Source organism: Labeo rohita, chromosome 18, assembly GCF_022985175.1.
Source record: "Labeo rohita strain BAU-BD-2019 chromosome 18, IGBB_LRoh.1.0, whole genome shotgun sequence".
Taxonomy (NCBI): domain Eukaryota; kingdom Metazoa; phylum Chordata; class Actinopteri; order Cypriniformes; family Cyprinidae; genus Labeo; species Labeo rohita.
This window is the reverse complement of record NC_066886.1, coordinates 14,481,293-14,507,728: the sequence shown is the minus strand read 5'-3', so window position 1 is coordinate 14,507,728 and position 26,436 is coordinate 14,481,293. Positions and strand designations below refer to the sequence as shown.

General features: G+C 35.8%; 1 protein-coding gene across 3 annotated transcripts in view; it reads right to left on the bottom strand.

The window, feature by feature from the left end:
• Nucleotides 1–8,402: 8,402 nt before the first annotated feature.
• The window catches only part of gnao1a (guanine nucleotide binding protein (G protein), alpha activating activity polypeptide O, a), a 112,072-nt gene continuing 94,038 nt past the window's right edge, over nucleotides 8,403–26,436 (bottom strand). The window contains exons 7-8 of one of the 3 annotated variants that reach the window (XM_051134380.1): nucleotides 22,118–22,271; nucleotides 8,403–10,721 (exon numbers count right to left, since the gene is read on the bottom strand). In XM_051134380.1, the coding sequence (XP_050990337.1) occupies nucleotides 10,534–10,721; nucleotides 22,118–22,271 (342 nt within the window). In that variant the 3' untranslated portion in view covers nucleotides 8,403–10,533. Of the gene's footprint in view, nucleotides 10,722–13,751; nucleotides 13,906–14,205; nucleotides 20,006–22,117; nucleotides 22,272–26,436 lie in introns of those variants that run through there. The other 2 variants (XM_051134377.1, XM_051134379.1) reach the window with 2 other exon arrangements.

Here is a 26,436-nt window from a genome sequence, read left to right as displayed (position 1 = left end):
CTGCAATTTGTAGCTCCTTCGTACTGAACTCAGTTTGGGTTCTATACTTCCTACACTGTTCTTTTCTTTGTTATTAAACACACCCATTTCTTTCTAGCTGTCACATTAAAGATGATAGTTATGAGTTCTCAGTAATTGCGAAAAATCTGTCAGATGGAAATATATTGGTATAATCCCCACCTAACTGAATTTAATAACAAATTTAATTGTATTGCCAGTGCACATTTACAAAAAATACAATAACTTATATCTACAAAAACGATGTGTGTGTGTGTATGTGTAAAAGCCCATGTAAAAGCTTACATTACCCAAGCAATTATTAGTTTAGCACCCATTAGTGGTAACTGGGTGCACATATTCCCTTGGCCCGCTAATGTATGTTCTCATATTAACACTCCCGTTGTGTTGTAGACCTGCATTAGTGCCATTAGAGTTGAACAACATTGTATAAAATGTTTTGCGAATTTTGACAAGGCTCATAAAGTATAAGAGATTACAGTATGCGATGGGATTTTGTGCCCTGTATATGACTCCGTGCAGACTGTGTGTGATGAGTTTTAGCTTGTCTCTGTTTTTCTCTCGTCCTCTTTCTCATGCATCAGATTGAGATCTGCGGTGAGTTAATGTGTTAAAAGGCTGTGCTTTGGGCCAAATGGGGCGTGTGAGTGCTTTAATAGCACCACATAACACTCATTAATTAATGAAATATTCTGTGGTTACCGTCTGAGACCCATTTTGACAGAGTGCTCGCAGTCTAGAGGCTAGGTGTCTGCTCCAATAGGTTTCAACCGAATGGACACAGAAGGTTTTAGCGCTCGAGATCCACTTAGGGGTCACTCGAAAACTTTGTTGGAGTCGTTTTTGTGTGAACTACAAGAGGCAAAAGTTTTGTTTGTGTTGTTCTCAGCAGTTTTGCACCTCGCTGTTTCTAAATTGTTTGCCGCGCACAGCTGCGCTAAAAGAATGCATAAACAACAGATCAAGAAATCCCCCAGATTTTATACGTCTTCAAGCCATTGCAAGTGATGTGTTGATTTGAGAACGTAAGTAGGGTAATCTTTTGTTCAGGTATGATATTAAATATTAAATTGCATCAGGCAAACAAGACAGACACATAATAGCTCTGCTGACTATACAACTTTGGCTTTGTTGGTGTGTCTGCACACTGAATGAAGCTCAGGTGCTGTCGAGATAATGATGTGATTTAAAAGCCTACCAGCCATTTAGTGAAGAAGCTAAACATAGCTCTGGAAGTCTGACACACACATTCTGCTCTTACTGGAAAAAAAGGAGATAACAATAAATAAAAACATGACCTTATAAACCATGTAAGAGGTCTGGGATGCTGACATTTAGCTGATTGTTGTGAAAAGAAGCTCTCTGGACAACATCTATCTATCTATCTATCTATCTATCTGTATGTGTATTTATCTGACAATCAGTGATTCTTGAGATATTTGTTTTTAAAATAAAATTGGATTTCATTAAATCTTTCTTCAGAATTATGACATTACATGGTCACTCACTAACCCTAAAATACTAACTTAACACTGCAGATTCAAAAATATATCTAAAACAAGAAATCAAAATGTAAAAGTATCTTTAAAAACAACACACACACACACACACAAAAAAAAAAAAAATAAAATAAAATAAAATAAAAATGCTGGGTTAAAAGCAACCCAGCTCTGGGTGAGATATGGACAAACACATTGGTTGGGTTGTTTTGACCCAAAATGTTTAACCCAACTTCCTATGTAGTAAACAATTGCTTAAAAATGACTGTATTTCTGCTTAAAATTGACCCAAAATAGGTTGGAAATTAACATTTAGTAATATGTTAAATAAATGAACATTTATTGATAAGTTGAATAAATAATAATTAAATCATAATTGTTTTTTAAATTGCTTATTAATAAATATTCACCTTTTGATTATTGCTGATGCATCTAGTAATTATGTCTGATTTTGGGTGGACCACTGCTTTCAGATTTTCAAATAGTTGTATTTCAGCCAAATATTGAAATATTTCAGCCAAATATTTCAGTTGTATTTCAGCCAAATATTGAAATATTTCAGCCAAACCATACATCAATGGAAAGCTTATTTATTCAGCTTTCAGATTATTTATAAATCTCAATTTTGAAAAATTAACACTTATAACTGGTTTTGTGGTCCAGGGTCACATATTTGGTTGAGAATCTGAGGGTGCAAAAAATCACCTTTAAAGTTGTCCAAGTGAAGTTCTTAGCAATGCATGTTACTAATCAAAAATTAAGTTTTGATATATTTACAGTATGAAATTTACAAAATATCTTTACGGTACATGATCTTTACTTAATATAATAGAAAAATCTATAATTTTGACCCATGCAATGTATTGTTGGCTATTGCTACAAATATACCCGTGCTACTTACGACTGGTTTTGTGGTCCAGGGTCACATACAGTATTTTTTTTAAACAATAGCTGACTTAAATAAGAAAGTTGAGTAAAACATTTAACCCAACGGTTGGTTCAAAACAACCTAGTCGCTGCAAGCGTTGTCCATATTCCACCCAGCGCTGGGTTGTATTTAACCCAGCATTTTTTAGTGCACATCTTTTAATAGGTTTCACAGCTGTGTCCTTAGTTTTTGTCAACACCATCAGAAATGTAAAAATATATACTGTAATTAGATCATATCAAAGTCAGTGGCATCCTGAAGATTCTTTTTCTGTATTTCATGAGTTAAATGAGGTCACACAGCCCCTAGTGAACAGTTTTTTTTTTTTTTGTAATTGATGTTATTATTAATAATATGATTACTATTTTATGATTTTCTGTCAAAAAAAAAAAAAAAAATACCTCCATCACTAACTGGTATAGGAACACCACAAAGACTAAAGTAGGCCTACATATTTCCAAATGTAGTTACATAAAAAATAATATTTACTTGGCAATATAAAACTAGCTACTTTTTTTTGTATCTGATTGTGTAGCCCACAAGGACAAACTTGCTCCCAAGGTAATAACCTTTGTACATGTTGAAGATAAATCCCAAATAATACCTTGATACTGTACGTGAATGTGTATTTGTTCGTCTGTTTTGCTGCAGTAGTCTACTCAAGAGCAGTGTGAGTTCGCGTCTGTGTGCTGTATTTACACACACTAGTTATTAGGCTGCTCTCAGAAGGCGACGTCAGTGACTGAGAATCAGCAGCAGCTTGAGCGCCTGAGATGATTAACGCTGTTACCGAATCTCCACGGCTCTCCCGGTTCTCACGCGCAGAGCGTGTAAACGGCGCTAGACGCGGGTGACAGTTGTCGCTGCTGGACTCGTGCCCTGAGGAAACCGAAGGGGGTGCCGCAAGGTCAGACGGCGAGACCTCCCGAGTTTGGCACTGGTGTCCGTCAGTCAGTCAGTCAGTCTGGCCGACTCGCTCATTGAGACAAAGCAAAATAACTACAGTTGAAAACACTCTCAGATTTCAGGCGGTAGTATGTTTCCCGCCTGAAATATGAGCGTCTGTTCTTCAGCGTTATTCGCGGGTCGCCAACGGTGTGAAGAGGTGTGATATAGCCTCGGTTTATTTCAGAGCGGACATAAAATCTTACTTCACGTCACGTTTGCTGTCTAAAAGAGGCCAAATGATTATGTCATCTGACATTTACAGAAAACGAACCCCATCCGCAAGCATTTTAACGTGCTTTTTTAATAGTGACTTGTGACTTCTGCAGTTCACATGCAGGTCTTCTTTTTATAACCAGGTATATTGGGAGAGAAAATGTAGGAGAAATTAAAATGTCACTGTGACCGTCTCTTGGTGAGGTCGAGTTGACAGACATTTCAGTTCCGGGTCTGTCCACCAGAGGGCGGGCTTGATCGCGGGTTTTCTCTCCTGCTGTTGTCATACACAAAACTAAAGGAATAAAATTAATTTGTGAATTCTGTTATGAAGTTAAAATCAGCTTCGCATTTAAAACTTCGTGACCCTGGACTACAAAAACTAGTCTTAAGTAGCATTAATATTTGTAGCATTAGCAAAAATACATTGTATGGGTCAAAATGATCAATTTTTCTTAAGTTATTAAGATATTAAGTAAAGATCATGTTCTACGAAGATATTTTGGAAATTTCCACTGTAAATATATCAAACTTAATTTTTAATTAGTAATATGCATTACTAAGAACTTCATTTGGACAACTTTAAAGATGATTTTCTCAATATTTAGATTTTTTTGCACCCTCAGGTTCAGATGTTCAAATAGTTGTATCTCAGCCAAATATTATCATATTCTAACAAACCATACATCAGCTTTCAGATGACGTTTAAATCTCAGTTAATAAAAAGACCATTATGACTGGTTTGTGATCCAGTGCACGGTTGCCAGGTCTTTTCAACAAAACCCGCCCAATTGCTACTCAAAACTAGTCCAAAAGTAGCCCAATTGCGTTTGCGTAAAAATTGTATTCCCGGGGGGTAAAATACACGTTTTTTGGCAGGGTTCCCTGGTAAAATGAGCAGTCCAGGTGCTTAATATTACGTTATTGAGGTCACTTCAACCCACAGACATGAAAAACAACCTGCGGCAAAATTGTTAAAGTAGCCCAATTCCGTGGGAAAACCGTGGACTTGGCAACACTGGTCCAGTGTCACATTTATGTAGGCTGTTATGATCTATACAAACTATAGGCCTATTTACATGCTGTGATTTCATCAGTCATAATTTCTAAAAGTTTTGATGTATATCAGTCTATTTTTGAACCTCATAATTACTGAGATAAATCCTATGTGATGAGTTTGTAACTTTCTATTTATCTGTCTTCAAGGATGATTCGGCATTTGCACCCAGAGTCCAAAGAGGTGTCATTGCAAGAAGAACAGGTAAACCGCACTGAACAGACGACATCATTCCAGCAGTGAGGGGACACTGGAGTAAACAGTTTCCATGGCAACGGTGGCTTTGGGGTCTTGACCTTTGTGACAGAAATGTAATCAGCATTTTGTGCTGGCCATCTCATTACTCACCACCACCGCAAACACACACACATACACCACTTCCTTTTTCTCTTACATTCTCATGCTTTCTTTAGCACAATGTCCATTATTATTCTGCAGGTTGTCAGCTTGATCCATAATGTGTTTGGAGCAGAAGAAAACATATTTTGAATCCCTGCATTGTGCCCATGCAGGGGCTGAATGGTTTTATGCAGTGTGAAATAACAAATTCACACTATAAAATTTGTGACAAAATACATAAAACTAGCAGTGATGAAAGCATTAGGTATTGCATGGTGAGGAAATCTGCACCAGGCCGTCTCCTAGCAACAGGCAGACGATGGTGCTGCACTATAAATAACTTAGTGTGTGTGTGTGTGTGTGTGTGTGTTTGTGGAAAAATAGCTGACAGGGACAAGGTCCTGGGATTGAATTTTAGGGCATACCAAGACACTACACTGACTCATCATTGTGTGGTTACATGATAGAAATACTTCAACATCACAGTGAGCAATACTGGCATCTATAGTGATGCTCAGATCATGTGACTTTACAAGTCATCAAAGAGAATCCAGTCATTTTATTTTAGCTACTCAGTGTTTATATAATCAAATTAATGAATTAGAGGCAGTTAGTATGAATGATTGTGTGCAGCTTTTGCTTAAATGGTTTTGTTTAAATGTTGTTGGAGACCCATTTTAATCCCTATATTTAATTAAACATAATTACACTAAATTCTTCATTGGCCTGTTGGTGGCCCTCGTGAGCCCGGCACGATCTAAACTACTGATTTGAGCTTGTTCTGATGGGTGTTATTCCTAAGGAAGGCCAAAAAGTGGACGCTATACCTGTCTTCACCAGAAGAGGGAGGAAGGACGATTTCCATTCTTTTCTTTGTGGTCCACCTATCATCATCTGGTCTCCTTGTCTTTTTCTCTCTTTCTGTTGCTTTAATGCTTAAAGAAGAGGTAAAAATACTAATATATCCACCTTTTTCTTCAATGCGGAAGAGACTTCCAGTTCATTAGCCGCTACAGGAAAATGACGAGAAATGTAACAATGTGTAGTAAACTGTAAAACTGTGCACTACAAACCAGTGTGCTCATAATTAATATGATACATTACATATGCATAATATGGTAAGATACACCAATTTGCAGTATCAAACAGCAAAATGAGCTCTTTCGTACATCTAGAAATACAAACTGGATTCGGATGAGACCGGAAGCCAGACACATTAAAATTTACAAACGGGAAAAATAAGGTGGTTAGTAATAGCTAGTAATATGTAAACAATATATGCACACTACTGTTTGGGATCAGTAAGATTTTTTAAAAAGAAATGAATTAGAATGTTTTCTGAAGGGTCATGTGACACTGAAAATTGGAGTATTTACTGCTGAAAATTCAGCTTTGCCATCACAGTAATAAATACCTTTTTAAAATGTATTAAAACATTTAAATTTGTAATAATATTGCTGTTTTTACTGTATTTACTTCCTTCAAAAACACACAAAAAAATAACGATCCCCAAATTTTCAATGGTAGTATATACATATATATATTAGTGTCACTAAGGCAGAGTCCTTCTTCGCTATAGCTATATAAAGCCTTTGTGTTGAGTTGAGGTGAATAGCATCAATGCCAATTACCTCTGCAGTTTCCCATCATAGTCTGCATTTCATCCTCCTATCTTAACACACACAAACTCTTCCTCTCATTTTCTCTCCCTCTCTTTCTATAGGTGAAGCTCTCATTGCAATTATCATCCAATCAGACTGGCACAAAGTGGCGCTTCCTCTTTTGAAGCTGCGGTACAGAGTGACTGAGCATCTCCTTCTCTCTCCAGAACCGTCTGGCTGAAGACACACTTAAGAGGCACAGAGACATAATTATTTCTCTTGGGATTCAAGCACACTTCTTTCATGTCCCCTATATTGCATACTAAGATGTTGACAGTTTTTATAGTTAATATAGCACACATTGGTGAATAGGTTGTAGTGTTTTATGTTGAATTAAAACAGATCACCTGACATTCTGTCCTTTTAGTATTGGATAAAAGGTGGATACGTTTAAGTTAAAGGGACAGTTCACCCGTGAAATGAAAATTGTGTCATTAATTACACACCCTCATGTTGTTCCAAACTTGTAAGACCTTCGTTGAGAACCCAAATTAAGATATTTTGGATTAAATCTAAGAGCTTTCTGACCCTGCATCGACAGTAGGGACTATTTTATTAATGTCCTTACTACCCTTCTGGACCTTGAACGTGTCAGTCGCATTGCTGTCTAAGCAGAGTCAGAAAGCTGTCGGATTTCATCAAAAATATCTAAATTTGTGTTCCGAAGACGAACAAAGGCCTTATGGGTATGGAACAACATGACGGTAATTAATAAAAGGAGAAGTCCACTTCCAAAACGAAGATTCACATATAATGTTCTCACCCCCTTGTCATCCAAGATGTTCATGTCTTTCTTTCTTCAGTCGTAAAGAAATTATGTTTTTTGAGGGAAACATTTCTGCATTTTTCTCTGTATAATAGACTGGTATGGTGCCCCAATTTTAAACTTCCAAAAGGCAGTTTAAATGTGGGTTCAAACAATTTTCTTTTAAAAAAATACTTTTTAATCTCAAACGCTCATCTTGCCTTTCTCTCCCTGAACTCTGTGTATTCTGACTCAAGACAGTTAGGGTATGTTGAAAAACTCAGACCGTATTTTCTCCCTCAATTTCAAAAATAATTTCAAAATCATCCTACATCGCTGCAGAAGTACCCAGTACCCAGTCTTTGCAAAGTGAACATGCAAAGATGATCAAACACCCTTAACAAAAAAGGTAAAACAGTGATATAGGACGATTTTGAAGTTGAGGTAGAACATGAGATGGGAGTTTTTCGACATACTCTAACTGTCATGAACCGGGAAAAAAAACTGTCCAGGCAGAGTAAGACAAGATGAGTGTTTGGCATTAAAAAGTATATCAATTGTATTATTTCATGAAAATAACTGATCGTTATGATAGATAAGACCCTTCTTGGCTGGGATCGTTTACAACTGCATTTGGGATCATTTGAAGCCACATTTAAACTGCATTTTGGAAGTTTAAAATCAGGGCACCATATAAGTCCATTATACGGAGAAAAAATGCTGAAAAGTTTTCCTCAAAAAACAATTTCTTTACGACTGAAGAAAGAAAGACATGAACATCTTGGATGACAAAGGGGTGAGTACATTATATGTGAATCTTTGTTTTGGAAGTGGACTTCTCCTTTAAGGACGGAATTTAAATTGTTGGTTGAACGCATTCTTTTCATTTCTATACTGATGACTGTTGGTATCTTGGAGGGCTGATTTATTTGAAGAACAGTGAAATATCTAAACAACAAAGCATTGGAATGAATAACAATCAAAAGCGAAAAGCTCCAGGTTGTAGTCATGAAAACTGTGGCTTTTAATGTAAACACTACATTCGATTGGTTTTCCAGCACGAACATCCCACATGAAAGAACAACCATTCACTAAAGAAGAGGGAGAAAAAGCAGCACAAAAGCATTCACTTGGAGAGAAAAAGAAAGGATTAAAAAAAGAAGGGAAGGAGAATCAAAATCAACGGTGGTGTAGGTAATTGTACAGTTTGTTTTTTTTTTCTCTTTTTCTTTGAATTTCAAACTGAGAAGGCAGAGAGGGAGGAGAGATACATCTTTCCAAATCTACGTGTGATAGGTGAGAGCTGTGCTTTTCTATGCAGACCTGGAAGGTGTTTGAGTACAATTCTCAAAAAAACAAGAGAAAGCGCATGAATCTGTACAGCCGTGCACAGCCCCGCCCTCTCCGGCACCGGGGGCGGAGCCGTGCCACCAAAAAGTGGTTCGTTCGAAAAAATAAAACAAATAAAAAAAATCAATACATATACTGTAATTCAGGCTAAGTAAAGACATTGCAATGCAGGGCGAACAGGCAAAAAGAATCGGTACAGTTCATCAACATCAACATGGGTAAGTCAGTAAGAACGGTTCAAGAGTGGATCACAGGAACCCTTGCAAAATTCTTTTTTTTAAAAAAAGGGGGAGAGAGGGAAAAAAAAGTTCTGTAGCTACAAAGCACAAGAAATATACCTTTAATAATATTACAGAATAATCATTGATATTGGTATTGTTATCATCATCGTCGTTGTCGTCGTCTTCATCATCGTTTGTTATTATTGTCATCCTTTTTTTTCTTTTTTTTTTCTCAATTATTTCTACAGATTCTAGAACTGGAGGATCTACAGCTTTCTACAAAGACTGACAGCCCAATGACCTTCGTCTGCAAGCCTCCACGTCATTTCCCTGAGCCCCACATCTACCCGCCCACCCCGTAACCCCGCCCACATGATGCCCATTCTTTTTGCTGCGTCCGTCTTTTCCGTTTTTTCTTTTTTTCCTCTTTTTTTGTTCTTTTTATTTTGTTTTACTCTTTATTTTCGCACCATTAGCTATGTGAAGCAGTTAGCTGTTTCTTTATACAAAGGCTGAGGGGGGTCATGCTATCAGTGACGGGGACTCCATTACCCAGCCAACTAAAACAGGCCAACTAAAACAGGAAAAGAAGGAATGGAGAGGGAAGGGTGACAACGGACGAGAGGTAGAAGAATGGACGAGGTGTAGTAAGTACAAAGGAAGTGTGTGGGACAGATGATCAATAAATAAATTAATAAATTAATCAACAACAATACAAAAGTAAAAGTTCCTTACAAGACAAATGTTAATAAGTTCTCATAACAGTGACCTAGTGTTTCTACAACTATTCCCAGACACGTCATTCTCAGAAGGTTGGCACTGATATGACACTCGCAATCGTCGTACTGGTTCGACAGGCCCGGGGGTCGCACGCCAAGCGGCCCGGGCCCTTCCCCAGAGAGCTGACCTACCGAAGTGACGGGGATGGGTAGAGACGAAACGTAAGAAAAGCCTGGGTGTTTCCATTCTCTACAATATCGAACGGTACTACGGTGATTAAAAATCCGAAATGAGGACACGCTACAACTGACTTGAACCGCAGTGGTGCTCAAGACTAGCATAACCGTGGATTTAGCTATCGTCACATTATCGTCAAAGTAAAATCATATAGCCAGGCAAACATGTACAGGTCATCCCCCCCTGACTGATATTCGTGTAATAAATATACATACAATGACATAAAACATAAAAAAATAATCAAAGAAAGACATTTATCAAAACAAAAAGCAAAAAGAAATGAGGGTTGTTTAGTTCAAACGATAAAGACACAGTGGAAAACGGGGAGAACGAAACGTACGACAGCAAAGAAAAACAAAAAAACGTCACGAAAAAAGGTCCCAACTTTGTTCTAAAACCATAAAGGCTGGGTTTCTATAAGAAATCAGTTCTGTTGGCAGCTCTTTGAAAGACAAACTAAAAACATTTCATATATATATAATATATTTATATATTTGTATATGCCTATTTTAAAATTATCGTTATCATTATTTACCAACTTGCATTTTCAATAATAATCATTTCCAAAGAAGTGGCTCGAGAGGGAAGGGGCGGGCCTCAGTACAAGCCGCAGCCTCGCAGGTTGTTGGCGATGATGATGTCGGTCACGGCATCGAACACCACCTGGATGTTTCCTGTATCCGTGGCACAGGTCATGTGACAGTAGATCTCCTTATTAGGCGAGCGGTTCTTGCTTTCGAATTGTGCTTGGATGTAAGCAGCTGCATCGTCGTAGGTGTTTGGACCTGCGGAGGGAGACGGAGATCAAACGCTAAAATTAAAAATGGCATAAAAGTGGCGCTCTGATCTTCAAATCGCCTTCGTGCTTGTCAGTCAAAATGCTCATTACCCCAATATTTAAAATGACCTCAGTGACTTGTGACATTCACAAATGTCTCTTCCGTTCTCTAAAAGCCGTGCGTTCTTTAACTTGGCTTCTTATAAAGCAGCGGTGCTCAACCCTGTTCCTGGAGGTTGACCTTCCTGCAGCGCTTAGCTTCAACCCTGATCAAACACACCTGTCTGTAATTATCAAGTGCTCCTTCAGATCCTAATTAGTTGGTTCAGGTGTGTTTAATCAGGGTTGGAGCTGAACTCTGCAGGAAGTTGAGCACCCCTGTTATAAAGCAAGTGTCCCATTGAGAAGCCACTGTATCTTGGTCACACTTAAAATGTCTTCAGAAAGTAATCTGCATATGTGACCATGGACCACAAAACCAGTCATAAGGGTCAGTTTTTCGAAATTGAGATTTATACATCACCTGAAAGCTGAATAAATAAGCTTTCCGTCGATGTATGGTTTGTTATGACATAATAATATTTGGCCGAGATATAACTATTTGAAAATCTGGAATTTGAGGGTGCAAAAAAATTTAAATATTGAGAAAATCACCTGTATTCCAAATTAAGTTCTTAGCAATGCATATTACTAATCAAAAATTAAGTTTTTATATATTTACAGCAGGAAATTTACAAAATATCTTCATGGAACATAATTTTTTTTATTTAATTTCCTAATGATTTTTGGCATAAAATAAAAATCAATCATTTTGACCCATACAATGAATTTTTGGCTATAGCTACAAATAAACCCCAGCGACTTAAGTTTTGTGGTCCAGGGTCACATATATGTAATACTAGACTGATCATTTACTCAACCCCATGCCATCCAAGATCTTCATGTCTTTCTTTTTTTTAGTTGAAAAGAATATATATATATATACATACTTATTAACCACAAAAGCTCATCTTGCACTAGCTTGATTTTGCGCATTACGCAAAGTGACGTAGGCGGAAGTAACAACCCATTGTTTACTAAGCAAACGTGCAAAAAAAAGTCAAACGCCCTTTACAAAATGTAAAACAACAATGTTGAACAAGGTGGAGGAGAAAATGCGATGGAGTTTTTCGCACTATCCTACCTTTTTGAACCGAAGTACACAGATGAAGAACTAACCATGCGTGACCTTTCCAACGTGATTATGTAATGCATACAGTTGCAGACGCACATCACAGAGCCAGCACAAGAAATTGACCAATCATTTTTGCTAGATAAGACCTTTAATCTTTGGCTGGGATCATGTAGAGCCCTTTGAAGCTGCAATGAAACTGCAATTTGGACTTTTAACTCGTTGGCTCCTATTGAAGTCCACCATGTGGAAAAAAATCCTGGAATGTTTTCCTCAAAAACCTTAATTTCTTTTCGACTGAAGAAAGAAAGTCATGAACATCTTGGATGGCATGGGGTGAGAAAATTATCAGGAAATTTTTATTCTGGAATTGAGCTAATCCTTTAGTTACAGACATAAACAACATTGAACAATAGCTGAAGATGTTAAGATATTGCATTTATGAACATACAATTACATTGCTTAATGAACTTATTAGTTAATTATAATTAAATTACAAATTTAATGAAAAATATATTAAGATGGTGAGGTACTGTATATTGTTTAATAAATTAATTATTAACGTTCATTCTAATCAATTTACACAATTTAAATACATTTTAATTATCAAAATGCTACTGTCTTAAGTTTGAACACAATATCAGGATGCTGAGATATTGTATATAAATAATTTAAACAATTTATGTATTAGTTTATACATATACTATACATACAACACATATAATAATGTCTAAATATCTGTCTTAAGCTTGAACAATATATCAAAATGTGGAAATATCTTTAATAATGTTAACACTGTAATTGTCAAAATATTTTTTGTCTCAGTTTTGCACAATATATTAAGATACTGAGATATTGTATATGGTTTATTTAATCATTTACTTCATATACATTTATTTTTAAGTTAATTATAATTCATTTATTAATTATATACACTGTAACTGTCCACATACTTTTGTCTTAATTTTAAACAATGTTTGACATTTCATAATATACAGTGCACTGTTTAATCATTTAATTAATTTAGAATTATTTCATATTTAATATTACTTAAAATTTAGTGTAACTAAATTACATTCTGTAAAATGCACTGCTTTTTTAGTAGGTGGCCTTAACTACTACGTACTTAAATTTAAATAAATCATTTAACACAATGCACTTATTGCGTACATGTTTTTACATTGTACTTATATTTAAAAAAAAAAAAAATTACGTCTTTAATTAATTTCTGTGATTACATTTATATTTACACTGTTGATCCATCCCTTACATCTTAACCCTCCCTTAAACCAACCATACCACCAAACCTGTCCCTAACCTTACCCATATCCCACCTCAATAGCAGCAAAAATTGTATTTTTCAATACAATATGATCACAATACATTGCACTTATTTTTTGATGTACGTACATATTAGTTAAGGCCACCAAATATGGGAAGTGAAACAACATTTTGTATATAAAGCATACATTTTTAATTATGACTTCAGTGTCCAAATGTTTTTTTTTTTAGGGCAACTGTACGAGAAAAGCAACACTGAGGTTGTTGCCGAACAGGAATTGGTCTAACAGAGGCAGTGAATTGTATTCTGCCGTGAAGGGAGTTTGACAGACCTGCAGACATCCCTCTGTGCCCACCTTTTACCCATGACTGCACACGCAAGATTCAGCTACTGCTCTCAGCAGCGCCGCTCCATCCTTTATCTCCCATGTTACAGTGCCTTCGAAATAAGTCTAGTTTTCATACTGTGAATCCAAACGAATGGGTTTTGACATCTGTAACCCTGACCTGACCAATCAAAAAACACTGTTCCGATGCAATGGAAGTGACGAACGTTAAAATCCATACAACGAGAAGCATTCTTACCTGTGTATTCAGGGAAACAGATACTCAGAGGAGATTTCTTGATCTTTTCAGCGAACAGATCTTTCTTGTTGAGGAAGAGAATGATGGAAGTGTCAATGAAGAATTTGTTGTTACAGATGGAATCGAACAGCATAAGAGACTCGTGCATGCGATTCTGCAAGAGGAGAAGAAAACGGAATAGAGGACAGACAGAGAAAACAGAGGAAGACAGAAAAACCAGAAAAGTTAGGTGGAAGAGTCAGGATAAGCAACTAGCTGAAGCCCAACAAAAAGCAAAACATCCTTAGTAATACGAGCACAGATTCTTGGTACGGTTTAGTGAAAGTATGAATATCTGCTTACTCCAATAGTGATGATTCACCACAAATATTCTAATTATGCAGAGAAAATAATATAAACAGCACTTACAATCTGTGTAGAAGAAGTAGGACTTAAAAATGAGCGGCACACACCGGAATTTATGAGTAGTTTATTCATTCATGTCATATAAATAGGCATCCATTGTTCAATAAATAATCACAGCAGTGAGACACACATACAAACAATAATTACAGCAGTTTGACAAAAACAAACAAACAAAAAGTGATGGATGGTGAGATTACAGTAGTATGTGTGATGGGATAGCACGGCTCTCGTCTGCCAGGGCCCTGCTGTATTAAATCAGAATCAAATATGAATTAAACACCACTCACTATTTCAAATTTAAGTACCATTTCAAGGAAATTATGCTACATTAGCAAAATGTACCGCTTGAACTTATCACATTAGTCACTCTGATGAAAGAAGTCTGGATTCATCACCAACATTTATTTGTACTATGGCTACAAGCCAGGGAACAAATTGGCCTTTGTCCCTCAGCAACGGACAGACTCAATTACCCTTGAGTTTCTTTACCTTGGCCACTGACCTAATTACCCATGTGTCTGAGCTGACGACTGACGTACAATAGCCACCCGTCTCGTTACTCCTCATTCTTTAAAATCATGATCCAAATTTTATGGCCCATCAAACTGGGATTAAGGTCAAAGAAGTTTACTAAAAATGATACTGCTTTGACTTTACACTCACTGTTTGGCTTCTAGAATGAAAGTCACTATATGGCTACACATACAGTTGAAGTCAAAAGTTTACATAGACCTTAAAGAATCTGCAAAATGTTAATTATTTTACCAAAATAAGAGGGATCATGCAAAACGAAAGCTATTTTTTATTTAGTACTCGCGTGAATAAGATATTCCACATAAAAGATGTTTACATATAGTCCACAAGAGAAAACAACAGTTGAATTTATAAAAATGACCCTGTTCAAAAGTTTACACACACTTGATTCTTAATACTGATTTTTGTTTGGTTGTTGTTTATTGATAGTTGTTCATGAGTCACTTGTTTGTCCTGAACAGTTAAACTACCCACTGTTCTTTAGAAAAATCTTTCAGGTCCCACAAATTCTTTGGTTTTTCAGCATTTTTGTGTATTTGAACCCTTTGAAACAATGACTGCATGATTTTGAGATCCATCTTTTGACACTGAGGACAACTGAGGGACTCGCAACTATTACAGAAAGTTCAAACCCTCACTGATGCTTCAGAAGAAAACAAAATGCATTTGGGGGGTGAAAACTTTTGAAAAGAATGAAAATGTGTACATTTTAAAAATTCAAAAGGTTTCAAATAAGCAAAAAGTCAGGTAAGTATTAAGAATCAAGCGTATGTAAACTTCTGAATGGGGTCATTTTTATAAATTCCACTATTATTTATGTGAAATATCTTATTCAGGTCAGTACTAAAAAAAAATAACATGAATTTTGTATGATCCCTCTTATTTTGGTAAAATAATTCACATTTTGCAGATTCTGCAAGGTGTATGTAAACTTTTGACTTTAACTGCTCTCTAAATGTGTGTAAACTGACCAATAATGGACCTGAACAATAGATGAAAGGTGCTTATGGCCTTACAATAATACATTGACTGTTCATAGTTGGCACAATGCAGCATGTTCTACATCAAGGACAGTATATGATTTACAGTTGTGGTCACTGTTTTGGCTTTTTGGTTTATGAAAGAAATCACTATCTTTTGGCTGTCTGAAGCAAATGACTGAACTCAATCATATTTCTCATAGATTAACAGTAGCTAGTAGCTGATTGAACCCCTCAAAGACATTCAAAGCAAAAGGTTAAGGGAATCTTATTAAAATTAATAAATAAAAACTGATATAGGACTCAACGGGGTCTTTTAGATAATTTCATCATGCTGTGCTTCTGGTGCCAAATTACAATTTGTGTTGCACAAGATTAAAAATACCTTTCATCAGACGTTTAAAAAAGTCATTTATAAGTCAGCCTCCCTGAAAGTCACTGTATTTATTCACACACTGACTAAAGTGATGCTATGGAGAGATGAATATTAAGAAGCACTGTACACATATAGCAGCAAACGTCTAAAGCATATATGGCACTGTGAATTATTGTCAATTACAAATCTGTATTTTCACATACACAGAGACTCAAAGCAGACCTAATGGTCAAGGTCTCTTTTCAATGAAAGGCACGTGTCTGTTTGTTCTAGAGAAAGCAACAGACCAAACAGTCTTTTCAGCTCTGGTTCATTCAGTACCTGTTACATTCAGTCTCGACCCTAAGATGACTAGCACTACAATCAAGCAATCAAGAAAGATAGTATAAAACAGACTAAATTACAAAGAAAACAGCAGACAATGTGTGATGAGACAGCTCTGTGATTCTATTACTTTAGTTATACTAATATGAAGCTTATTACTCCAGTTGTTGCGTGTGTGTTGTGTGTGTGTGTGTGTGTGTGTGTGTGTGTGTGTGTATACCTTTCAAATGTTTGGGCTCAGTATAATTTTTCACGGAATTAATACTTCTAATCAAAAGTGACAGTTAAGACTTTTACATTGTTACAAAAATTATATTTCAAATGAATGACATTCTAAACTTTCCATCCTGATCTCAAGACGAAAAACGAAAATGATGTAATATAATAACATACCATCTGTGCTACACCTAAACCTACCCAATAGCAACAAAAGCAAATATGAAGTGAAAATCAAAAGTAACAGTTAAGACTTTTACATTGTTACAAAATTTCTATTTCAAATAAATGACATTCTAAACTTTCCATCCTGATCTCAAGACGAAAAACGAAAATGATGTTGTATAATAACGTACCATCTGCGCTACACCTAAACCTACCCAATAGCATCAACAAAAGCAAATGTGAAGTGAAAACGCAATCGCAAACATGCCGTTTTAGAATTTTTTTCGGTCTCTCATTTTTCAGCTCTTTCATCATGAGACATGTTTTTCACGGGATTTGTACCCAAGGATTCCGCATTCTAAGTCCATTTCCATGCTGGCTGAACTGCCATGCAAGCTTGTTACATCTGGAAAGTGAAACATATGGAGCTGTAATCATAACTGTGTATGAAAACGACTGTTTTACCGCCTTTAGTGTTAATTTCTATTGGAAACTGCAGAGATATTTCCCTGTTGGTACGTATTTTGCATCTTGCAAAAAAGTTCCCACAGGTACGTTTTTGTCCTGAGATCAGGTATGAACTTCCTATTCCTCAAAATACTAAGGCAGCACAGTAAAAGCACAGTATGTAATTGTCACCACCGAGGGTGCATATTCAAAACAAGGGTAGTTTGATGAAGCAGTGATTAAGTGTGGAATTATGGGACAAAGCCGCTGGAGCAATTGCTAATGAAAGACGAGCGCGTCACACGGCTCGAAAGTGGCAGAGCTTTTATTATGCCACAGTCAACCGCTTACGCTACACTGTAAAAAGCTTTTACTAGTTTCAACTTAAAAACTTAAGTTTTGTCTTAAAATTTTAAGTTAAATCAGCTTAAAAGTACAAGTCATTTCAACTCATAAGTTAAATCAACTTAAAAGTCATATTAAATTATTTTGTTGTAGTGAGATGAAATTACTTGTACTTTTAAGTTGATTTAACTTAACATTTTAATGTAGTTGCTGAACATTTTAAGTTGAAACTGGAGAAAATGTTTACAGTGTACTTCCTGTCATGCGTATGTGGGGTAAAGCTGTCAAAACCACTAGAAGGCAAGCCTGCAACCTTTAGCCAAAAAAAAGCATAATGGCTAAGCTAACGCTGCATTGCAGGGAAGGAGACCAGACGTTATGTTAATGTTAATGTATGTCAATGGAGAGGCTTCACTACGTTGAATAAACAGCTTTTTAGAGGAAATATCTTATTTACTGAATCAACAGTCTATTGGCTAATCTTCATGTGTACACTAAACAATAGTTTTTTATTTTTAGTTTACACAAAAAAAAAAAAAAAAAAAGTGGCTTTATAAGAGCGACAAGTGGAATTCAGCTTACAGCACTTCCCATTTATTTCTGTGTGTTGCACAGCTCTGACTGAAATGCATTGATGTCAAGGCTGTAATGTGATTGGGTAACAAGGCACACGTCATCCATGTTGACCGTTACGCTTTCTCTAATAGTAAGTAATACTGGCCCTCTCATCTCTGGCGCTGTTTTATCATTTGAGTGTGTTAAAAGTTATGTTATAATGTGCATTCGTCACCTGTCTAATAAAACGCTAACATATTAAAGGATCTTTGGTGTTTCCATGTTTTCTACAAAATAAAACCAGAAATTGAGGGTGTACGACGTTATTGGCCGGCGACTCAATAATAGGGCCACTAAATAAAATGGCTTATTTCTCTGGATTTAAACATTCTTGGAAACACTCCCTGTTGAAAAATCCAGCATATGCTGGTTAGGTATGTTTTGAAGCATGGCTGCTGGTTTGAGCTGGTTTAAGTTGGTCCTTAGCTGGTTTATGAGCTGGTTCAAGCTGGTCATATGCTGGTCCTAAGCTGGTCCTAAACAGGAGCTAGTTGCTTAAGACCAGCACATGACCAGCTAAGAACCAGCTTAAACCAGCTCATGACCAGCTAAGGGCCAGCTTAAACCAGCTCAAACCATCAGCCATGCTTCAAAACATACCTAACCAGCATGTACTGTTTTTTTTCAACAGGGCAGTTCTAGTGGCTTTTGGATATTTCAGTATAAAATCTTGTGGCATTTTCTTTATTTTTGATCAAACAAATGCAGCTGTGGTAAAAAAAAAAAAACACAATGACCCCAAACTTTAACATATAGCAGATATATACATCTAGATGCAGCTGATGTGTGACATAAATCTAGTTATCTCTCTTCATAAATCAGCTTTGTCTGTTCTCAACAACATGCGAAAAGCTAACAAATAGGAAGATTTTGTATCTTTGGAATGTCCTGGGTGTCTGGTTAAAAAGGTCCAAAATCTAATTTTGAAGAGTTAACACGTCCTGTTGTTTTTTAGGATGCTAAGAGGCTAACATTTTTGTGGTTTGGCTCAGGGCATCGGACATTTGCAGTCTCTTCTAAATGCCAAGTAAATGTCAAGCCTAGTGTTCCATCAACACTCTGAGATTGCTGCCAACTCAGAACACATGTAATATGAGCCAGCTTGTGAATATTCACTGATTCATATCCCATAATGCATTTATTTGAAAATAATACATGTGTATAGAACATCATAATAGTTCCAATGACATAGTCGCCGGAATTTGCCACGTAACCTCATTGAATCTGGTAGTATTTATCTGCACAGCATGTAATAAGGAGAGGATCGGCCTGACTCAGTCTGAGTTACAATAGGAAAACATAGGAAGTAGTGAACGTTTGGCACCAATTTTTACTTAAAATATCTCCTGACCTCTGTCTACCACACTAGGAAGGTGTCAGGAAGGACATTCAAAGCACATTCCTATATTTGTAACAATGTACTAAAATCAATAATTGAGTTCAGACCTTCGGTTTAAATTTAGCATGTAAATTAAAGAATAGCTCTGTGAGAACTATCGCCATTTTTGGGTTAGTTCTCACCTTTTAAAATGCCATCAAATGACCTGATGGACACAACTGGAGACATTTACAAGTATAAAACAAAGACAAAATGTCACATATCTGACAACGTTTGCCACTGTATTCTGGGGTTGTGAATGAGCTGGGCATCACAGTGGGTTAGTAAAGGCCACAGAAGCGCAGGTTGTTAGCGATGATGACATCAGTGACCGCGTCGAAGACGAACTGAATGTTGTTCGTGTCTGTAGCACAGGTGATGTGCGAGTAGACCTCCTTTTCGACTGACTTGTTCCTACTCTCGTACTGGGACTGAATGTAGCCCACCGCTTCCATGAACGTGTCTGAACCTGCAGCACAGGATAAGTCAGGTAAAGATGGAAAAGCAGCAGATGAATAAAGGAAGAAATAGATAAAAGAGTGAGCGAGGCAGAAATTGTGATAAAAATAGGCCAATGTTTTAAATAAAGGAAAATTTGGAAAGGGACCAAAAGAGAATAAAACAATGGTGGTAAATGTAAATTGGAAATTCAACACAAAAAACAAAACAAAAAACAGACTTTGAATCATACAGAATGTTGATAGAATGTTGCATATTATATTATTATTTTTTAAAAAGTCTTAATAATACTATGGAATATTAATATTATTATCAATAATAATATTATTAATATTGCTGGATACCGTGTACTTATTCTTTTGTCTGAAAAAAAAAGCATGATGGCCATTGAATCATACATATATATATATATATATATATATATATATACACACACAAAGTAATGAAACAATTTACTTAATACTTATTAATATTATAGAAAATGTACATTATTATCGATCTTAATAATATTATTATTACTGTACACCTTGTGCTAATTATTTTAGTTGCCTGAAATAAAGTGCAAAATCTATGATTTCTATGAGACTTTCATTATAAATTCTAAAAATCCTTTTTATTAAAATAATTTATTTTGCAGATGTCAAAAACAGAAAAAAGAGAATAAAAACAATGGTGGTAAATGTAAATTGGAAACCGAACACTAAAACCGAAAAAAAAAAAAAAAACATTCTTAATAGCCTTCATACTAAACAGTATGTGCCTCATATATTATATAATTAAATTAATTTATTTAATATTTATTAATAGTATAGAAAATTAATATTATCATAAATTTTAATAATACAATTATTATTGAATACCTTGTACTAATTCTTTCAGTTGCCTGTACTAATACTGTACTAATTGTTTATAGCTGTCTGAAATAAAGTGCAAAATCTATGTGAGACATATTGTAAATTCTAAAAAGCCTTTTTATTAAATTTTATTAACAATTTATTTTGCGGGTATGTGAAAAACAGGAAAAAAGAGAATGTACTTAAACAGTATGTACTTAATATATTATATAATTTAATTTATTTAAAATGTATTAATAGTATAGAAAATAAATAATTTCATCATTTTTAATTATATTATTAGACAAAAACAAAAAAGAGAATAAAAATGATGGTGGTTAATGTAAATGGAAACTGAATACTAAAATAGAAAAAAGGTCTTTGTATCAAACAGTATGTGCTTAATATATTATATAATTAAAATAATTTATTTAATACTTATTAATATTATAGAATAGTAACACTGTACTGAATATACTTTACTAATTGTTTATAGTTGTCTGAAATAAAGTGCAAAATCTATGTGAGACTTATTAAAAATTCAAACTTTTTTTTAGATCAATTATTTAGTGGATATGTCAAAAAAAAGTGTTCATTTTGATTGAATATATATATATATATATATTATATAAAATTTCCTAAGTCATGATCTATCGGTCATTTTTACTTTTAACTAACAGACATAAAATATATATCCGTTTTGATTCAAAGGCATCAAAACTTCACACAGAAGAAGAAAAATACTGAGCAAAATTAGTTCTTATTTTTTAAAAAATCTTTTTGTAGGAAATTTTTCACACTAAGATAAATTTCCTCAGGCAGCGAACATCTCTTCAGGCAATTTTTCTCTGACAACACTTACTCAGCACATTCTCAAGAAACTTCTTTCTGTCTCTCAAACTTATTTGTGATTGTCTGTGCTGCCTGTCTTCCATATATCACTCAGTATAATGGGTGAGGAAATGTTTAAAAACAGCTATGGAGGAAGATGAAAAGCTCAGAGCTACAAAATAAAAATCAACAGGGAATAACAGGTGACCGTTTTTGGCTGTTTCCCCCTCACTGCTTGGAGAATAACATAAATGCAAGCTGTCTAGATTAGGAGTGTGAATCCATCCACAAGGAATAAAATAACAGGACGGTTCTTCTCTTAAAGATTTATTGTGCTAATTGGCTTCCGGAGAGAGTGTTTTTCTGCAGCCCTGGCCTCATCAATTATTGTGTCTTTTTATCCTCTCTGTTCTTTCTTCATTTGCAAGCATTTCTTAACACCAGGTTAATGAGTTTACCTGTGTACTCTGGAAAGCAGATACTTAAGGGAGATTTCTTAATTTTCTCCTCAAATATGTCCTTCTTGTTGAGAAAGAGAATGATGGAGGTGTTTGTGAACCATTTGTTGTTGCAGATGCTGTCAAACAGCTTCAAGGACTCGTGCATACGGTTCTGCAAAAAGACAAATAAAACATCAACATCATTTACAGACACGCATCTACGAACACACAGACACAGATTTACTCAGCTATAAAGGGGGACACATTTTTTCTGCTTTTTGCCCGATTAATTTGATCTTGCACATGCATGATCCCACCTTTACAATAAATCATTTAGCATTTTTAAAACATAAAATAAACAACAAAACTGTCCCCAATTTATAGCAAATTAAATCCATATACACACACATGCTCACTCTCAGGCGCTCTTATCCACACTCGCACACACATTCAGGTGCAATCACACTTTGAGTGCAAAATTAGAATATGAAGTGAGACATGAACAGAAAAAAGAAAGGAGATTTAACAGAGCCAAGAAGCCAGAAAAGGAAACTAAATATATTCTGCTACCTAAGAAATTAATTACTTATCTCATCATGATGGTGTACAATGAATCTCATGTTAATTCTAATGGGAAAATGGTAAAGATATACACTGTCCTTATTTTCATATGCAATTAATAAATTATTCTGCTTGTTATTTGTTTGTCATCTGAATGGTAATGAATTCAGAGTTGGAAGCAGTGACTCTCTTTGATGTGTCCGATCATTTTAGGAGGAAACTGGAAAGAACAAGGTCAGCCGATCACTTCAGCCAGCAACAGCCAATTAAAAATTGAGGTTTTTGACCGAAACAGCAACGCATATAGAATATCTGATATAAGTTAACTACAGAAACTAGGATATATCACAAACGAGCAGACAGTTAAAAGATAAGTTTACTTCCAGAACAAAAATCTAAAGATCATTTACTCCAAAAATGATCATTTGAAGATCATTTGAACTTCCAAAATGTAGTTTAAATGCAGCTTCAAATGGATCTAAATGATCCCAGCCGAGGAAGAAGGGTCTTATCTAGCAAAATGATCAGTTATTTTCGAAAATGTTACAATTTATATACTTTTTAACCTCAAACGCTCATCTTGTCTAGCTCTGTGTGAACTGCGGTTCAATACAGTTAGGGTATGTCGAAAAACTCCCATTTCGTTTTCTCCTCCAACTTCAAAATTGTCCTACATCGCTGCCGAAGTACCAAGCCACTGTTTGCAAAGTGAACGCGCAAGGAGGATCAAACACCCTTTACAAAAAAGAGATGTAGGACGATTTTGAATTTGGAGGAGAAAACAAGATGGGAGTTTTTCGACATACCAATAGCAGGGAGGGGTGGGCAGGTTGGTCAAGTTTTGCCAGGAGCGAAGTTATAAGTGTGCAATACACAGGCTTGGTCCTGTAGTCGGTGTTACAAAGCATTTTGATAGAAATAAAATCAATTTAGTTCAGCTGGACATGGGACACTAAATATCTTAGGGAGGTAATAATAATCTATAATAATAATAAATATCTGTAATAATAATGAACCACCAACTACGATCATTTTTGAAGGGGAAATCCATTTTATTTGCGTTACAAATTTTATTAACAAAATTGTCATTTGAAAACTTCAGTTTCATATATGTGAACATCTTAATGGTACTATTTTATTATGGGCCTATAAAGTGGCAAATAAAATTGGTAAATAAAAAATACCATGGCACACCAAGCACTGAAATATAGAAATAAAAATAGAATACGAAAAAAGGCGTTTTTTTTTTTTTTTAATAATTAAACACAGTCATCAGAAATGGTATTATGGCTTTATCAGACTGCACTTAACATTTTATGAAAATCAAGCTCAAATAAAGTTAATTGGTGTTTGACCAGCGAATGACGATCTGGGTTTTGTCTGTCATAAGAACAGCTGTATCTGAGGCAGCAAGTGCATCGCATTATGTGCTTTCATCAACATACAGGCTATAACGTTTATTGTAGTTATATGGGCGTTTAGTTATTCTTGTCTTTAAATACACCAAAATTATATATCATGATACAGAGATGAAGCTCATGATATAGAGATGAAGCTCTATATTCACAGGATATTTAAAATGTAGCCTACAAAAGTATACTGGCTACAACTAGACGGCAAAAGTTAAGACTCTTCTCCGCTCTTCAAACACACAAAAAAACATTAGCATGGCGCTTCGTTCGGCGAAAAAATCAGAAATGCGTTTTTGCAACATATTGACTGGTGTATTTCTAATGTTCAATGACGAACGCGGATGTGCTGACATCACGCGACAATTGTTGCTTATTGTCATTGTGTTTTTTCCAATGAATTTTAATGAATATTCGAATTAAAAAAACTTGTTTTATTTCCTTGTTGTTACAAAATTTACATTTATTTATTTTTAACACCGCACCCCTAGCACCCCCATTTTTTCTTTAGCTCCAAATCAGGGAGCACCCCTACTTCGCGCAGTAATGGACATACCCTAACTGTCGTGACCCGGAATGCACAGAGTTCACACAGAGCTAGACAAGACAAGCATTTGAGGTTAAAAAATACATAAATTGTCAATTTTTTAAAGAAAATAACTGATCGTTTCGCTAAATAAGACCTTTTTTCCTTGACTGGGATCGTTTAGAGTCCATTGAAGCTGCATTTAAGATGCATTTTAGAAGTTAAACTCACGGCCACCAAAGAGGTCCACTATATGGAGAACATTCCTGAATTTTTTTCCTTAAAAAAACAATTTCTTTACGACTGAAGAAAGAAAGACATGAACATTTTGGATGACAAGAGGGTGAATAAATCATCCGTACATTTTTGTTGTGAAAGTGAACTTCTCCTAAGAGTAGTTTAAGAAAAAATGAAAATTCTGTATGACAATATTTCTTCTGTGAAAGACAAAACAAGATTTTTTAAACTGATTTCATCCATACAATGAACGTCAATGGGGTCCAAAACAACATTTGACCCCATTGACTTTAATTGTATAGATGCATTCAAAAACGTTGGTGTAGGATTTACTTCAAAATCATATTCACTTAAAAAATTACTAGTACATTTAACCAATAATTACAAAGAAACAGTAAGTAGCATTAACTTATATGTGAGATTTTTAAGTACAAAAAAGTGTGTAGAGAATTTAAACAAAATAACAGAATTTTCATTTTGGGCTGACCCGTAAGTTAAAGCACAACATAAAGCTTACTGCTTCCAGCTCTTTTTAGCATTTACTTCAACTGAGGTCGGTGATGGTAATTTCATACCTGTGGAAGGGCCGTCTGTAGAGCTGGGCTGGATTGTTTAGAGATTGGTTAGAGAAGAAAGCCGATGGCGAGAGATGACAGGAGAGCAGCTGAGATGTTTTGAAGAAGAGACGCAGATGCAGAGGTGGCCGCTGGAGGCCACGGGAGCAGCCGAGCGGAGCCGGACATGCACCAGAACCCAACACTTCAGCACTTCACTCACATTTCCCACCCCCAGATACCACTGCTGTTGGTGCTCACAGACCCACACGTACAAACACGCACACTAAAATGCTAAACAGCAGTGGAGCAATGCAGAATCGGTCCATGCGTTGTCACAAATGAAGAAAAGAACAGCTCTAAACAGAAAAAGTCTCACACAGGTCAAACTTGAAGGAACGCACAGTGAACATGTTCCTGTTGAAACGGAGGAGGAAAGGCCACAGGGTGCACAGGAGAGAAGGTCGGGACAGAATGTGAGACGGCAAATGCGTAAACACTGATAGAGCGCTGAATGGACGAGCACTGACAGGAGATGCGTGTATTCACAGGATCTGTATGTGTGTTTATCTCCGTCCGTTTGTTTCGCCAGGACTTTCTTACAGAATAATAGAATCTGTCTTCGCTTTTTATCGCTTCCATAGATCAGGCGAATATGGGCGCTTGAGAGTTGCTGTATTTATGAGTGTCCACTTTTCTAGCCATAAAAGCCCTCCTAGGTCTAAAACGCGTCACCGTAAATCCCTCTGATGTTGTAAAAATTCTCTTATCGGAGTTTGTCGAGAGAGAGTGTGTCTGGGCAGATCTGAGGCCTGTGTTACACACAGACGTCCAAACATGACTCATCACGCCTGCCATGATTCAGTTGGCACGGTCACAGAATCAATCAATAGCGTGGGGGACATTAATAATTCTTTGTTTTTTCTTTTAAAGGACACTGTAAAAGGGTTCACAGAACTTAAAACGAAGTTTGTTTGGCTTTTTTCTGTTGAACTTGTCTCCCTATTTATTTTAAGTGATTAGTTCATTCAAAAATCCAAATCCTGTCCT